This window comes from Notolepis coatsorum, assembly GCF_963971535.1.
Source record: "Notolepis coatsorum genome assembly, chromosome: 8".
Taxonomy (NCBI): Eukaryota; Metazoa; Chordata; class Actinopteri; order Aulopiformes; family Paralepididae; genus Notolepis; species Notolepis coatsorum.
In genome coordinates this window covers 56,649,503-56,666,206 of record NC_140172.1, presented here as the reverse complement: position 1 = coordinate 56,666,206, position 16,704 = coordinate 56,649,503, and the positions used below count along the sequence as shown (strand labels likewise).

The 16,704-nt window shown below is 46.1% G+C and overlaps 1 protein-coding gene across 1 annotated transcript in view; it reads left to right on the top strand.

Annotated features, from left to right (window-relative positions):
* Positions 1–14,684, top strand: part of LOC311233455 (cationic amino acid transporter 2) — a gene marked incomplete at both ends in the record, with an annotated part of 63,582 nt that extends 48,898 nt beyond the window's left edge. The window contains 3 exons of the mRNA XM_084320422.1: positions 841–1,007; positions 11,787–11,895; positions 14,536–14,684. Coding sequence (XP_084176548.1) covers positions 841–1,007; positions 11,787–11,895; positions 14,536–14,684 — 425 coding nt within the window. The remainder of the gene's footprint in view (positions 1–840; positions 1,008–11,786; positions 11,896–14,535) is intronic.
* Between the last annotated feature and the right edge of the window lie 2,020 nt (positions 14,685–16,704).

The following is a 16,704-nucleotide window of genomic DNA, read 5'->3' as shown; positions in this document are numbered from 1 at the left end:
CGCGGTCAGCCGTGACCCGGACCCCGGGAGAGAGCGGAGGCAGTGAAGGTGTTATAAAGATGTCATTTATTTTTATATTTACATTTTCTTTTCTTCTTTTCAATTATTTTTATTTATGTAAGAGTTATTCTAATGGAGGTACCAATGAATGTACGTACTATTTCTGTATGACAACAGTAAAAACAAACTCAAAGATGCTAAGAGAGAGAAAAGGGGAGGGGGTATGTGGGTATACGTATAATCTTGTGGAGAAAAGGAATTAAGAATAACTGACGACAATGAAAACCTGAAATGTGTACTGTAAAACCCAATAAAAATATTGTACAAAAAATATATACATTTTTTATCTCTTTAGGTCTTTGAGGTCCCCTAAAGTTTAAAGTTTTTAGCTGAAAAAAACCCCACTCAGACTATGCATTCTAGCAGCCTCTATAATCTCTGTTTCAGTCCTGTTCTCAACGCGCTGTTTCTGTACATGTAACAAGCAAGCTGCGTTTATCATACAAATACGATCGTACATCTAGCAGTGACGCGCAAGCCTGTACTGTCAAATGAAATTCAGATACATTTTTCAGACTAGATGTTGCAGATCAAATATGACTTGAGATCCAGCAATAGCATAGTGGTTAGAAATGTTGTCAGAAACATATTTTAGGTTGTACATGTACATTTGATCAAGATATCTCCACATGCACGTTATTAAATACAGTGATTGTGGCTGAAATTCTGAATGGCTCATTTCAAGAGGAAGGGTTCTTGTCACAGCTGAACTGCAGAAAAGGCTGAAAATGAATGGACTCCCAACCTTGATATCTAACGCATAACCCTACTTCTCTTCAGTCTTTTTAGCCATTCTTCTGAGCATCTTCATCAACAATGCTCTAGGCTCTCTGCTGGCTCTGAAGGCATGGAGTCTAATCTGTCTGTCTGTGATCCTACTGGTGCTGTTTTTCACCGTCGCCGTCGTCTGCAGACAACCGCAGAGTGCAACCAAAGCCGCTTTCATGGTAGGTTTGCCAGATGTCTTTACAAAAATGTGCCTTTTCCCGGGTAGAGTAAATGAGCAGTTACGTTTATAGGTAGAATTTGTAATACCATCAAGTAAAAGAGCCCTGCTTGGTATTACTCTTTGTTTGCATGTTTTGTTTATGTCTGACATGTGGGTCATTATCTGCTAACCCCCATGTGAGGATGGTGCAGCCATGTGACACACAGCTAGTTAGCTACTGTAGCACAGCTCCATATTTATCTTTTTCCAAACAATTTAAGTCAATGTGGAAGTTTTTATTTTTTTTAAATATATATATTTTTTTACATTTGTCCCCATCCCCTAATTTTATATACAATTCCCTCCCTGATCTGGGGGGGTGTTGACTATCCTACTGTCAGTCTGGGAAGGGTGTAGACTACCACATGTCTCCTCTGTCGGTCTGGGGATGGTGTAGACTACCACATGCCGCCTCTGTCAGTCTGGGGAGGGTGTAGACTACCACATGTCTCCTCTGTCGGTCTGGGGAGGGTGTAGACTACCACATGCCTCATCCGATACATGTGGAATCGCCAGCTGCTTCTTTTCACCTGACAGCTAAGAGTTTCGCTGGGAGAGCATAACATGTGTGGAGGTCCACACTATCTCCCTCAGATCCCCTCCCTGCTGAACAGGCACCCCGACCGACCAGTAGGAGTCGCTATCGCAAAGACTACGACTCATACCCCACAGGCTTCCGACCCACGAACACTGCCAATATTGTGTTCATAGGGACGACTGACCAAGCTGGTACTGCTGGCGGGAATTGAACCCGGGTCTCTGCGGTGGTAGGAGAGAATGGGAGAATTGATATGGGATGATAGTTTGAGAATAAAGTAGAATCATCAGCTTTAATCAGTGCAATGACCTTGGCAACTTTAAGGTCATGAGGGATAATACCAGATTCAAGGCACAGAGAAAGAATGAATGTCAGAGGATCAATAATTTATGTTAGAAACTTTTTTCATCATGACCAGCAGAAGAATCCTTAAGGTTCATAATGATGTTGAGTAATCTTTAAGGTGCATAATGATGTTGAGTACTTCTGAAGGCTTTACAGGTTCAACAGTATTTAGAGAGGGATGGTCTTTATTTATATAATCGGCGGCAATACGTTTTTCAAGACATGGTCCCACTTTTACAAAGAATTCACTACATGGAACCCCCCCCCAACCCACCAGAACTCGACAGAGCACACCCCTCACTACACCCTAAGCCTGCAGAAGGACGACCACCAAGACCTTTAATCCTGTGTTATCCTGTGTTTCCATCTGTACCGGTAGAAAGAACTCGCTTTGAAATGGTCCATACAGCACAAGGTGAAATATAATAATAATACAAATATGCTCCGAGAATAGGTCCAGACCTCAGTACCACCCTCGCAAAGAAACACTCTGCATTTAATGTGGTTAAACAGGCTCTTTAACAAAACACCATTTGAGACACCAGAAGAGGCCCATAGGTGTCTATGATCGCCAAGTAAACTATCGCTCACTGGCTAGTTGCTTTCACGAGAGACTGGTGATGTAGCCAAACGCATTTATCTATGATTCTCTTCTCAACAACACTTAACAAGGTCTATAATTCTCAATCTGAACAACAAGTTCAAGTTTCAAGTTTCTTTATTAGTTGTCATACATACAGAAATACAGAATACTTTTGTATGAAATGCTTCTTTCTATTTTGCTCCTGAGAGTGTGCTAGATGAAATAGATAATTACAAAATAAAAATAAGTATAAAATAGAAAGTCAAATACGTAAACAAGTGTAAACAAAACAAAAATTTTCAATATACATATATACACTATACAATATTACAATGCAGAGTAGAGTTACAATACAATATAAATGGGATGAGGTAGCTTGTGGTGCCACCTTGTGGTGGTAAGGTGCAAGGCTTGACTATGTGCAATGAGGTATGATCTTTGTAACTGAGGGGTACAATTCCCTGACTGTATTGAGAGTATGGTATCATTAAACCACTACTTAGTTATGTACTTTAATTACTGGCCATACAGTACACGGTATATATATGATGAACACCCACACAATAACACGGCTTAACAAAGAAAGTCCTGTTTAGAATATTTATTAGAAGAGCAGCAATAGTAGATTACAGTATTGAGAATTAGAGTCGCGCTTGTATGGCGAAGAATATGCATAAATAGGTCAAGAGCGTAAGTCCATGAGCATATTACGATGGGTATAATTAATACCACCTGTAGCATAAGAATTATATAAGGCACACTCGTAGGTCAGCTGGAGATACTAAGGGGGGTTCCCTCCGGTTGTAAGCCAGCAGGGGAGAGGAATTGTCGGGAGCAAAAGTCTGGATCAACGAGGAATAAAGAGACTCCAGGTACAGGAGACGGTGCAATAATCCCTTGGTCCTTAGACAAAGCAACAGCTATACTCCGGTATGCATTGCAGCATGGATGAAAGCTAGCCAACCTCTGGGTCCTAGAGGCGGGCTCAACGGTGCTCCTCACAGGGTAGATCCCACACGGCAGTGGGGTAGACGGTTCTCTGCTCCAACAGCCACAGTACCAAAGCAATATAATCCAGCCGGAAAAGGCTCTGCATTCGTCGGTGTAGGTTATCCAGTGTACATGTCCACACGGTTCTCGTCTAGGACTCCTCGGATGGCGGCACAAGGTTAGGCCGCCCAGCCTGGATAAGCACACTAGCTCGGTACGATGAACCGGTGGTAATGCTGGTCACTGTAGAACGGTAGCCGCACGATACACTATACATAATAGACTATTACTTTATAATAGAATAAGTCGAACTCGACGATACAGCGTTAAACTCTGACACTTTAGCTATCAATTCGCACGCGGTCTCAAGGCTCTATTTAGGGGCAAAAACGGGCCCACTTCACAGCACGTTGTATCGTGGTGAAGGCTTCAGCTTTTAGTTACTAAGTACATCTGTATCCACCTGCGCCGTATTTATACGTAAGGTGAATAATCTAGTGCCAACCTTATTTCTGTCTCGTATTACTGCGCAAACCTGGGCATGTTGAGACATGTCTTAGCGGTGACTTTGAACTAGACATTGGGGGTATGGCCGTTGGCGCCTGGGGGGGTCGCTGTCCAATAGGAGAACGAATATTATGGTCTGGCCTGTACTAGGTAAAGGGATATTCCGTGTATATGTACAAAGAATATACAAGGGATATCAGACGATATACAAATATTATACAATATATCTCAAGTAATAAATATATATATTCGGTTTAATCTGACCCTTTGTAACAATCTTGCTAATAAATATAAAGTGTGTAAAACTGTTTACTCTCTCGACACTTAACAAGGTCTATGATTCTCATCTCAACAAGACAGCGTCTGGCAGCGTGGCTACATGAGTAGAGCTCCGGACTCATGATCGGAAGATCACCGGTTCAAGCCCCGGTCAAGGCCATTGTCGGAAAGTGGTGTTGTTGTCCAGCAGGGGGCACTAGTCCTCTGGACTAGTCAGTAACACAATGCCCCTGCCCCTGTAACGGTGATAGGAACACCGTATAGCTGCGAGTGCCGTCCTTCGGATGAGACGCTAAACCGAGGTCCTGACTGAATCTCGGTCGTTAAAGAACACAGGACGCCTATCACAAAGAGTAGGGGGTTCCCCGACGTCCCTGGCCAAATTACCAATCAGGTCTCTGACATCAAGGCCACCTAATCATCCCTTCCCATTAATTGGCTGATATCAATCCCTGTCTCCGGAGCTGTTCAGCCATTGTGTAGTGTGATGTGTGCCTGGTGCCAGTGTATGGCAGCCATTGTGCCTGCGTAGCCCAAGGTTGGGTGCTACCAGTGGTGGTGAAGGAGGCAATTCCCACCCTATATTGTGGGGAGCACTTTGAGTGTCTAGAAAATCGCTATATATAAACGTAATCAATTATTATTATTAAGACTTAACAAGGTCTATGTTCTCCATCTCAACACTTAACAAGGTATATGTTCTCCATCTAAACAAGACTTAACAAGGTCTATGTTCTCCATCTCAACACTTAACAAGGTCTATGTTCTCCATCTCAACACTTAACAAGGTCTATGTTCTCCATCTCAACACTTAACAAGGTCCATGTTCTCCATATCAACACTTAACAAGGTCTATGTTCTCCATCTCAACACTAACCAAGGTCTATGTTCTCCATCTAAACACTTAACAAGGGCTATGTTCTTCATCTAAACACTTAACAAGGTCTATGTTCTCCATCTCAACACTTAACAAGGTCTATGTTCTCCATCTCAACACTTAACAAGGTCTATGTTCTCCATCTCAACACTAACCAAGGTCTATGTTCTCCATCTCAACACTTAACAAGGTCTATGTTCTCCATCTCAACACTTAACAAGGTCTATGTTCTCCATCTCAACAACACTTAACAAGGTCTATGTTCTCCATCTCAACAAGACTTAACAAGGTCTATGTTCTCCATCTCAACACTTAACGAACCTAGTTATATGAGTACTGGCTGAGCGTCCTGCTCTTCGCCATCGAGATATACCTCATCTCCAGTACTTAGTGTACTCCATCAACGAATAAAAACAAATACACCCAGCACCTGCCAGGCCCCGCCCTAGTGACGTACTATATAGCACTAGGCGTGGTCACCACTCGCTCTTCCTCGGAAAACCGTTTCCAAAGAAAAGTTTCCCCAAGGGACCTCAGGGCAAGCTAAGAGCAGGACGCTCAGCCAGTACTCATATAACTAGGTTATATACATAACCTATCGTTATATAGTCGTACTGGCGAATCGCGTCCTGCTCTTCGCCATCGAGATATGGGGACAGAGCAGACGCGAGGATCGACAAATGCACCCCCTGAGGACCCGAAAGCCCACATCAGGTGGGAGGGGAGTCCCGTCACCCCACCCTTCCTAATGAAGAGGGGGCGGCAGTCAACTCCACCCAAGTGCGAACAAGAGGGAACTAGAACCTCTTGAACGCACAGCACAGGCGGAACCACGTGTGACACAACACATTGTGGCCCACACCCACACACCCCTGCTACCCCACCAAAGGATGGGAAGCAGGAGAGGTTCCAGACCTCAGAACCGCCTGGGAGACAGAACCCCCGGTCATGTCCATGAGGTAAAACCTTACAAAGGGACCCAGTGAGGACCATGAAGCCGCAGCACAGATGTCCTCCACCGAGGCCCCACCCAGCAGGGCGGCAGAGGCCGCCACCCCACGAGTGGAGTGCGCCCTGACGCCCCCAGGGGGAGCCAGCCCGGCCAACGTGTAGCAAAGGGCAATGCCCTTGCACAACCAATGGGACAGGCGCTGTTTCGACAGTGCCTTACCAGCACGAGAGCCACCGTAACAGATAAAAAGCTGATCGGTAGCCCCGAGTACGGCTGAGGTAAATCCCCAAAGCCCGGACATGACAGGTGAAGGCCCGCCTCCAACTCACTAGCGTGAGGAGGCGGATGAAACGCCTGAACCATAATATCCCTGGAGCGGAAAGAACTCCGGATATTTTTTGGCACGAAGGCTGGATTAGGCCGCAGAGTGGCACCGCTATCGGAACGAATAGACAGGCACTTGGGCCGCACCGAGAGCACAAAGCTCACCCACGCGCTTAGCGGAGGTGATGGCCAGCAAGAACGCAGTCTTGAACGACAGCTGTTCCAACGGCGCTTGCTCAAGAGGCTCAAACGGGGCCATGGACAACCGACCGAGGACCAATTGAAGATCCCAGCTCGGAGCCAGAGAGCGTTTCACCGGCTTAAGGCATCGAACGCCAAGCAGGAAACGCTTCACAAGAGGGTGGCTGAACAATACAACACCCTCAAACCCCTCATGATAAGAGGATATAGCCGCAGCATATACCCTCACCGTCGAAGCCGACAGTCTATCAAGGAGAGACTGAAGGAAAATAAGGACAGCATCCAGGGGGCAGGACACCGGGTCCCGGCCCCCCGCCTTACACCACTCTTGGAACATACGCCACCTACCCGCGTAAAGCGTGATAGTGGAGGGAGCACGCGCATTCCGGATGGTGTCAACCACAGAAGGGTCCATCCTCTCCAGACTAGGGCTGGGCGATATGGAAAAAAATCATATCGCGATAACGATATGATAATTTTATTTTATTTCTCGATATCGATAATTATCGAATTGTTATTTTTTTTTTTTTTTTTTAACAACAGATGTATGTTTATTTTGCAGCAATTCTTTGTCATTGCCGCCATCTTTAGTGTTACATCCCCTCACACTCCAGTTCTCAGGCTGCAGCTGGTTTAAAAGCTAAAGTAAACCGGCTTCTCTGCTGGCTGTGGCTCCAGAGGAGTTGAACAGTTCTGGCTCTGCTAGTTTATTTTCGATCTTTTGGCGCTTTTTTGGTGGACAAACCACCGCACATGTGCACTGTGACTCGTGACTGGAGTCTAGTTCTGCTAGCACACATAGCCTACTGTGTACAGACGGTTTCAAAATGTATTTTAAATTAGAAAGCAAACAAAATAAATGGACAAGAGAAAAAGAAATCTGAATTTGGTCAGTATTGTCATTTGGACAAGCAAAGCCATTACTTTAAGTTGCAGGCAAGAAAGACAAGTCTGTCCACTGTCTCTGGTTTTAAAACTGCCCTGTTGCAGGTAAAAAAAAAAAAAATAATAAATAAAAAAAAAAAAAAAACGATTTTTTTTTTAATTTCGATATTCGATATCGATTATTAAAATATATCGCGATATTTATCGTTATCGTTATATCGCCCAGCCCTACTCCAGACTCACCCTCTCACCAGCCAAACCATCAGAGGTTGGCCCAGCACCGGGGGCTGATACAGCGACCGTACGCTTGAGAGAGGGCCCTCGCCGACCAAGGAACAGGCCACGGCGGGGCTACCAGTAGCTGGATCAGGACCGGGAACCACACAGCTGTGCCCCGGTCCGGCGCAACCAGGATCACGGTCCTGTGCTCCCACCGTACCCGCTCCAACAACTGACTCACCAGGTGTGTGGGGGGAAAGACGTACAGAAGCCCGGGCGGCCATGGATACACTGAGAAGGCATCCACCCCCAAGGGAGGATTGTCTCCCCGGCTGACCGAGAACCACAAGGGGCACTTGTGAGATTGTCTGCTCGCAAACAGATCCACTGAAGCTTCCCCGAAGCGATCCCAGATCTGCCTGACTATGTCTGGGCGCAGTTCTCACTCGTCGTGACGAGGACCGCCCTGTGACATCATATCCGCGCCCACATTCTCCTTGCCAGGGATGTGGAGCGCCTTCAGACTGCGCAGCTTGCGAGATGCCCATAGCCAGAGTTCGACCGCCGCCCGGTGCAGACGGGTGGAGTGTACTCCACCCTGCCTGTTGATATACGCCGCTGCCGTCATACTGTCCGTTCTGACCAAAACGTGCTTGCCTACCACCAAGTGGGCGAGCCGTCTGAGGACCAGGAGGACCGCCTTCAATTCCAACACATTGATGTGCAGGGTAGACCGGGCAGCATGGATCGTCCAGCTGCCCCCCACTGCGTCGGTCCGACACATCCCTCCCCATCCCGTGAGGGAAGCGTCGGTGAAGACCGTGACGTGTGAACGCCTGCTGCCCATGGGGACCCCATTGGTGAGGATACCAGGCCTCCTCCAATGTGCGAGATACCCCCATATCGACAAAGGAACCGTCAACCGTTTCCATTTGTCCCTCACCGGGTCTATTCTCATACTGGAGAACCACCTCTGTATCCTCCTCATGAAGAGGAGGCCAAGAGGGACCACAACGTGAGCAGATGCCATCATACCGAGCAGGCGCATCACCTGCAGCGCCGTGACCGGCTTTCCAAGACGGAAACCCCCGAGCGCGTGGAGGATAGACACCCTCCGTTGCTCCGAGAGGGTTACCCTCATGGGTCTTGACCTCAGAGTCAAGCCCAAATACTCCACCTGTTGACTGGGAAGAGGCGTACTCTTCTTCCAGTTCACAGCAAAACCCAGCCTGGTGAGGAATTCCACCACCAGCCTGGTATGAGACCTGGCGACCTCCTCCGACCGGCTGAGGAGCAATATGTTGTCGAGATAGAATAGAATTCATATCCCCTGACAACGTAGAGGCTCCAGCGCAGTCTCTACGCACTTGGTGAATGTGCGGGGAGCCAGAGAGTAGCCGAACGGCAACCTCTGGTATTCGTACACTACGCCCTGAAATAGGAACCGCAGGAACTTCCTGTGAGGAGGGAAAATCAGGATGTGAAAATACGCATCCTTCAGGTCTATGGAGGTGAACCAGTCTCCCACCCTGACAGCAAGTAGCAGGTGTTTGACGGTCAACATCCTGAATGGTCTCGCCACAATCAGACGATTGAACGCGGACAGATCCAGTATAGGTCTGACCCCTCCCATTTTTTGGGCACCAGAAAATAACGGGAGTAGATGCCTGACATCGCGTCCTCTCTCGGGACCACGACTACGGCCTGCTTCGCCAACAGAGATTGGATCTCGTCTGCCAGAGCTGTCACTGCTGCTGACCCTGACAATAGGGTCTGCACCAAACCTGAAAACGGAGGGTGGGGTTGTGCGAACTGCAAGACAAGCCCCAGCCTCAACGTTCTCTCTACCCATCCCGACACATGGCACTCTCGTAGCCATAATTATGTGATAATAATCCCAGAGCGCACCCGCCGTCAACTGACGCTGGGCCGCAAGGAACAGCAGATAGGTGGCCCGGTCCCTCCCGCTGTGCGTAGCCTCTGAACCCGCCAAAGCGGACAGGGCGTTCGCACCCAAGGGGGGACCCCGACAGAAAGGGCCGGTTTGATACGGGAGAAGCTGCCATCAAACTAGTTGACACACGCTCCCCCACTGAACACCCCTCCAGAGCATGCTGAGGAGTTGTTCTGTAGCCAGACATGCAAGGTGTGAGGACCCCATGGGTTCCTACACACCGTAGCCCTGCAGTGATATTGCTAGCACCCAAATCACGCACGCCTCTTCTTTGCAGACCACTGCTGATCTCGCGGGAGTGGGAGGCATCAACGTGATACCCCGCCTGGCGAAGGCGAGGTCGGGGTAACTCGTGCTGAGCATTCTTTCGAAGAGGCCTCGAGTCCCCCTGCTGACCACTGTCAATAGTGGCAGCCGTAACACCAGGCTCACCAATCGCACAACGTGTGGCGAGGGAGCCACGTGACAGCACAACATTCTCACGGACAGACCCAGGCTCAGCCATCAACTGGGTGTCAGCCCCTGTCCCCATGAGAAGCGAAACGTGGGGCCGCATGTGCTTCAATGAAGGCTCGCGGCCCGCAGCCAAAGGAAAATGACCAGAGCCCCTTTTCCGCTGGTGACGGGGGAAGGAGTGATCGGGGAGCGGGCTGCTTGCGGCAGAATGGCGACGGCTTGTATATTCCAAGCCGAGCACATCCAACATGGCCGCGGGGGAAACATGGCCGCCTGTCGAGGGCCTCGCCACAGTCGCTGACGAGGCCGTGCTCCAACCTCTGGCTGCATAGCGTGAGGCGGTGTGGGACCTAGGTTAACAACCGCCTGCGTCTCCGCAGAACGACCAAAAAGTCCTTCCGCGGAAAAAGGAGCCGTGAGGAGAAACCTTTCTTCCTCCCCAAGAGGAGATTGCTCCAACCAGAAATGCCTATTAACAAGCGTTGATAGCATCCTAATCCTCCCCGCAGTTACAGCTTGCGACTGAGTCAAGATCTCTATAACACCAAAAACATGCAAAATGTTTTCAGCGTCGGCTGGTCCTGTAGCCCCACTACCCGATGCTAATGTGGACAGAAAAACAGTCAGCTGAGCCACAACACTGGCCGCCGCTAAATTCCATCCTGTAGCAGTATAACTCTCATCAGTCCATACTGCCACCCGCCGGGCCGACTCGCTCTCAAGCGTCGGCTTCCGGGTGGGACACCGTTCAACCCCGCCGGGGCACAGGATCGATGCTACCTGGCTCTCTAGCCACGGCACACCCGCCCTGCACCCTGTTGTCAACCCATTCACCCGTAAAAAGGGTAAATAATAGTCAGCAAAACCCCCCACATTAGCTACCGACTGACCTTCATCAATGAACCGGTTAAGATGAGGGAAAAGCGGTGACATCCCACGGCGGGGAACATTAGAACAGTGACCCAGCATTATAGCAGTAGCTTTAGCAGCGCGCTCCAGGATCGCCTGGAAAATGTCCACTTCAGAGGAACGTTCACCAAAACATCCCGCCCCTGGCGCCGACTCACAACTCGGTTGTGTAAGAAAACAACCAGCAGCATTACTAACACCAGCGTTAATGCCTGATGACACAGAGCCTACCTGTGTACGAGTCGGCTCGATAGCCAAACCTCGCACACTGTCCCTCGATCTGCTGCCACAAGACGAGGAAACATCAGGATAGACCCGACGTGTCGTTGGAACATGCCGCGAAGATTCCAGGGGTAGGCAAATCTCCGGTAAGCACTCAATATTGCGTAATTTCTCTAAACTTTTCATAACAACTAGTTACACAGGGTGCAAGCATCCGCTATGATGGAAACGAAAATAGAGGAAGAGCGAGTGGTGACCACGCCTAGTGCTATATAGTACGTCACTAGGGCGGGGCCTGGCAGGTGCTGGGTGTATTTGTTTTTATTCATTGATGAAGTACACTAGGTACTGGAGATGAGGTATATCTCGATGGCGAAGAGCAGGACGCGATTCGCCAGTACGACTATATAACAAGGTCTATGTTCTCCATCTCAACACTTGACAAGGTTTATGGTTCTCATGGGTTGACTTATAAACGGGCTCTTATATCTCAACAGGTTCCTTGTGTCCCCTTGCTGCCCATTTTCAGCACATTGGTCAATGTCTACCTGATGGCTCAGCTGGGATCAGACACGTGGGCCCGCTATGCCGTCTGGATGTCAGTAGGTAGGGAAAGGATCATGTCATCTACTATATGCTACTTTACTCTCTATATCCCATTTTCAATACACCAGTGAGTGGAGGTTTGGACAAAAACATTTACATGTTTATTTTGCATTATACAGCTATTCTTCCACACAGGATGTTAATACAGTTGTTTAGTTGAAGTTATACAAGATGCGTGTTGCTCTAAACTGCAGTAATGGAGTTGTGAAAATACACATCATTATACAACATCATGAGCTCTGAGGCATATTGTCATTAGTGTTGATGTTACAGTAAATGTGGGGAAATGCTGATTTAGATATATGTATATTCCCCCTCAGGTTGGTAAATGTGAGATTTATGAAGCCAATCTGTTAAAAAGGCACTAATACAATTAACGATAGGATTCAACACTCTTGTCTTTCACTCTAGGCATTCACTTGGTTCTCACCAAACCTCATATATGTGTTTTCTTTTGCTTTTCAAAGCAAATGTCAGCAAACATGGAGGAATTCACTAGTTTGAGCTGTAACACTTTACAATGGGCTTCAATGTTTAATACAACACCCAAAAACTTGTTTTCATATACTCTATCACCACATTATCCATTTCCACTTGGAACATTTGTATTGATTTTATGGTTCCAGAACAACATACACTTGGTTTTATTTAATGATAACTTATTAATGTCGATCCAGCATTTTCATTTGCAAATTTATTTAGTGACAACAAATTTCAAATCATTTGATACATTACAAATGCCATTGATATACAAAATAAACAATTTGGGGCCCAAGACTGACCCATGTGGCACACCATAGGTAATGTTGAGGCACATTGACTTATCAGAATCAGAAAGGTCTTTATTGCCAAGTAGCCTAGTTTACACATACAAGGAATAGAAAATAATTATAAAATAAAATAGGCCAGGGCTGTACAATTGTGCATGATGTGGTCAAGTATATTAGAATAAAAATAACAATACAGTGGGATGGAATATTTAGCAGGACTGTGCAATTGAGCAGTAATGTGCAAAAAGTATGAACAGTGAAGTATGAACAAGTATGAAAAGTTTTGATTGTATATACAAATATAGTCCAGTAAGGGTGTGTTAATGCAGCACAGTGGGGGGTGTCAGTGGGGGTCCCGAGCCTTGTTGATGAGGCTCAATGCAGAGGGGTAGAAGCTGTTCTTGTGGCGTGAGGTTTTGGCCCCGATGGACCGAAGCCTCCTGCCAGAGGGGAGTGTCTCAAACAGATTGTGAACGGGGTGGTAGAGGTCGACCACAATCTTACCTGCACGCTTCAGGGTTCTGGAGGCATACAGGTCCTGGAGATTGCCAGCCTGCCTTTGTCCTTGGCCGTGGCTGCAACGTACCATACTGTGATGGAGGAGGTGAGGATGGATTCAATGATGGCTGTGTAGAAGTGCACCATCATCGTCTTTGGCATGTTGAATTTATTCAGCGGCCGCAGGAAGAGCATCCTCTGCTGTGCTTTCTTGATGAGGGAGCTGATGTTCAGCTCGCACTTGAGGTCATGAGAGAGGATAGTTCCCAGGAAGTGGAAGGACTCCACAGTGTCCACTGGGGAGTCACAGTGTCTTCAGTGTTGAGCTCCAGATTGCACCAGGTCACAAGATGGTCAATCTCCCACCTGTAGGCGGACTCATCCCCACCAGAGATGAGTCCAATGAGGGTGGTGTCATCCGTGAACTTTAGGAGCTTGACGGACTGGTGACTGGAGGTGCAGCTGTTGGTGTACACAGAGAAGAGAAAAGGGGAAAGAACACAGCCATGGGGGGGAACCCAATCTGATGGTCTGGGAGTCTGAGGTGTGTTTTCATAGTCTCACATGCTGCTTCCTGTCAGACAGGAAGTCTGTGATCCACCTGCAGGTGGAGTCGGGCACACTCAGCTGGGAGAGCTTGTCCTGTAGCAGGGCCGGGATGACTGTGTTGAACGCAGAGCTGAAATCCACAAACAGGATCCTGGAGTAGGTTCCTGCGGAGTCCAAGTGCTGGAGGATGCCAAGTGGAGTGCCATGTTGACAGTGTCGTCTACACTCTACAGACCTGTTGGCTCTGTAGGCAAACTGCAGGGGGTCCAGGAGAGGGTCTGTGATTGTTTTGAGGTGTGTAAGCATAAGGCGCTCAAAAGACTTCATCACCACAGAGGTCAGGGTGATAGGTCTGTAATAATTTAGTCCACTGGGCCTTGGCTTTTCAGGGACAGGGATTATGGTGGATGTTTTGAAGCAGGCTGGCACGTGGCATATCTCCAGTGAGGTGTTGGAAGATGATGATGATGATCCATTTGAGCAAACTGCTTCCATTTATTTGAGTAGTACCTCATGGGCAATCATTTTTTAGGTCAATAAATATTCCCACTGCATATTTCTTTGTTATCAATACAACCAGTTAATTCCTCTACTAACACCATTAACATCATATTTTTTATGAAATTGTCCAGCCTTGCTACAATGAGTTGTTCAAGTATCTTTGAGAACAGAGAAAGTAGGGATACAGGCCTGTAGTTAGTAAAATAATATTTGTCATCAGCTTTATATAATGGAATGACTTTGGCAGTCTTCATTTGATCTGGGAATGTACTTTCTTTACTAGAGTCATATCAATATAATGTATTTTTCTTTCTTCAAACAGGTTTACTAATCTACTTCTGTTACGGCGTCCACCACAGTGTGCAGAAGCTCCGGCTGCAGACGGCACACCATCAAGTCAATATTCAAACCATTCATACAAACATGGAGCAGAACTGTGTGTCTGAAGAGGATTTCAGTGGCCCTGACTAAAGGCAGGGAGGAACTTGTATTATTATACTCTATTCCAAGGTATAGCAGTATGGATCCATACAAAGTAGTGTTTCCTCTCTATCCGATCAACATAAATATTGTTTGTTACAGACGTGAAATAAGGAATTTGAGACCGAAATTGGATGATACTATGAACTCTCTCCCAGTCTCCATACCGTACAAACTCTGTTGCCTATGATCAACCTATACCATATGAACTCTGAACTGTTGCCTATACTCAATCAATCCATACTTATCTACTGTCTACACTGCCTACAACTGTCTTACACTGTACTCATGACTACCTTCATTATACCACTACAATATCCAACCTATAGGGAGGTGTAGTGGTTACGTCATTGCTGTTTTCGGCCGGTCCACCTCGCTTGAAATTGCAACGTATTTCCACATTGCCCATTTCTAAATCGTCTCGTTTAAAACAAATAAAGCATGAACATTTGCATGGTGTACCTTTCTGTGCGTATTCATCCACAATATATAGCTCAACATGAAAATATTCACAATTAATCATAAAATAATTACGTCAAATTTAATTTCAACCAAAAATGCTTAAACAATAATGTTAGTGATAGAAGGGAACTCATTTTGTGCAAAAATGGAAAGCTTGCCAATGTTCATGAGGCAGAATTGTTACAATAGCTGATAATCCATTTTCCCAATGATAAATCCCTAAACGGGTGGACCTCGCGGGTGGTCCAAAGTGACGTCAGACTACACCTCCCTATAGTCTATCCATATAACACTGGATGACTAATGGGGATCCGTAATAAAGATAAAGATGATAGCAATGTACAATAACTGTACCTCAAGAAAAGAAAAGACATAAATAATGTCAAATCATGTAATACATATATTTTTTCTGTTCTATTTCAGGCCCTAGTCCTGATTTTTGACATTTGACTAAAATGTTGAGAGGGACAATGACAAAATAAAAATGTACTTGATAACTGAACACTTCAGATGAAGAATCATATACTCACATTTCACATTTCTTAACAGCCAAAAAGGCTGTAGGCCTATGCAGTTGTGTCAAGTTTCTTTAATAGTTGTCATACAGAAGTACAGAATACTTTTGTACAAAATGCTTCTTACTGTTGCGCTCCAGAGACTGTGCATGACAAGATAAGTATGAATAAAAGACATAGTAAAAATTAGAAGTAAAAAAAGAGGTCACAGTGTTCAGTTTAGACATATGTACAATGTTCGTAGAATGTCAGTGACATCACTGTTATACTTCACCTGTAGGTAGCCTATGAACACAGTTAAACTAATTATTTTAAAACAATGGACTCGAATGGTTCTTTGTTAAAAGATTTCTGGTAATCATGGAACAAATGTCAAGTTAGACCGCGCTCTCAAGATACGACACTGGGTGCTGAAATCCCATTAAGTATTATATAAAAGAAGCCGTGAAGCCAGACCAGCACTCTCAGGTTCAAAATTTAATGGCAGTGTTATAGCTCAATCATGGAACAAAATGAGTCATTCAAAGATTAGCTCAGGTAGAAAAATGCAAAGAAGACTTTCTAGGCCTCTTTGCTTTTGGAAAGAATGCAAATAAATATATATATTATAATATCTTTTTTTTTGCATTCGACTAAGAGGTTGGCAGTCAACTACGGCTCCTTTCGATCGATTAGTAGACTAATCGAGGTCAGCCCTAGGCTGTGTAGAAGTGCACCATCAGACAGTCTACACTTTATTGGTTCTAATGCATGTCACACAGCCATTACCCACTCTTATGCAGAGTTGGATGACATACCAGTACCACTGTCAAACATCTCTGCCCAAACAGGAAACTAACTGGTGCTACCTTTACTTGCAATATTTCCTTTGACATATTGAATAAATAAAGTGATATTATTTATTTTCTATTGTGTATTTTATAACTAAGTCACTAAGAACCATTTTAGCGTAATTTAAAGACTTAATTAGTGATCCAAACGTAAAACGAAATAAACAAAACAGCAATGGAGAGATGTTTTTATTCTCTATTGAA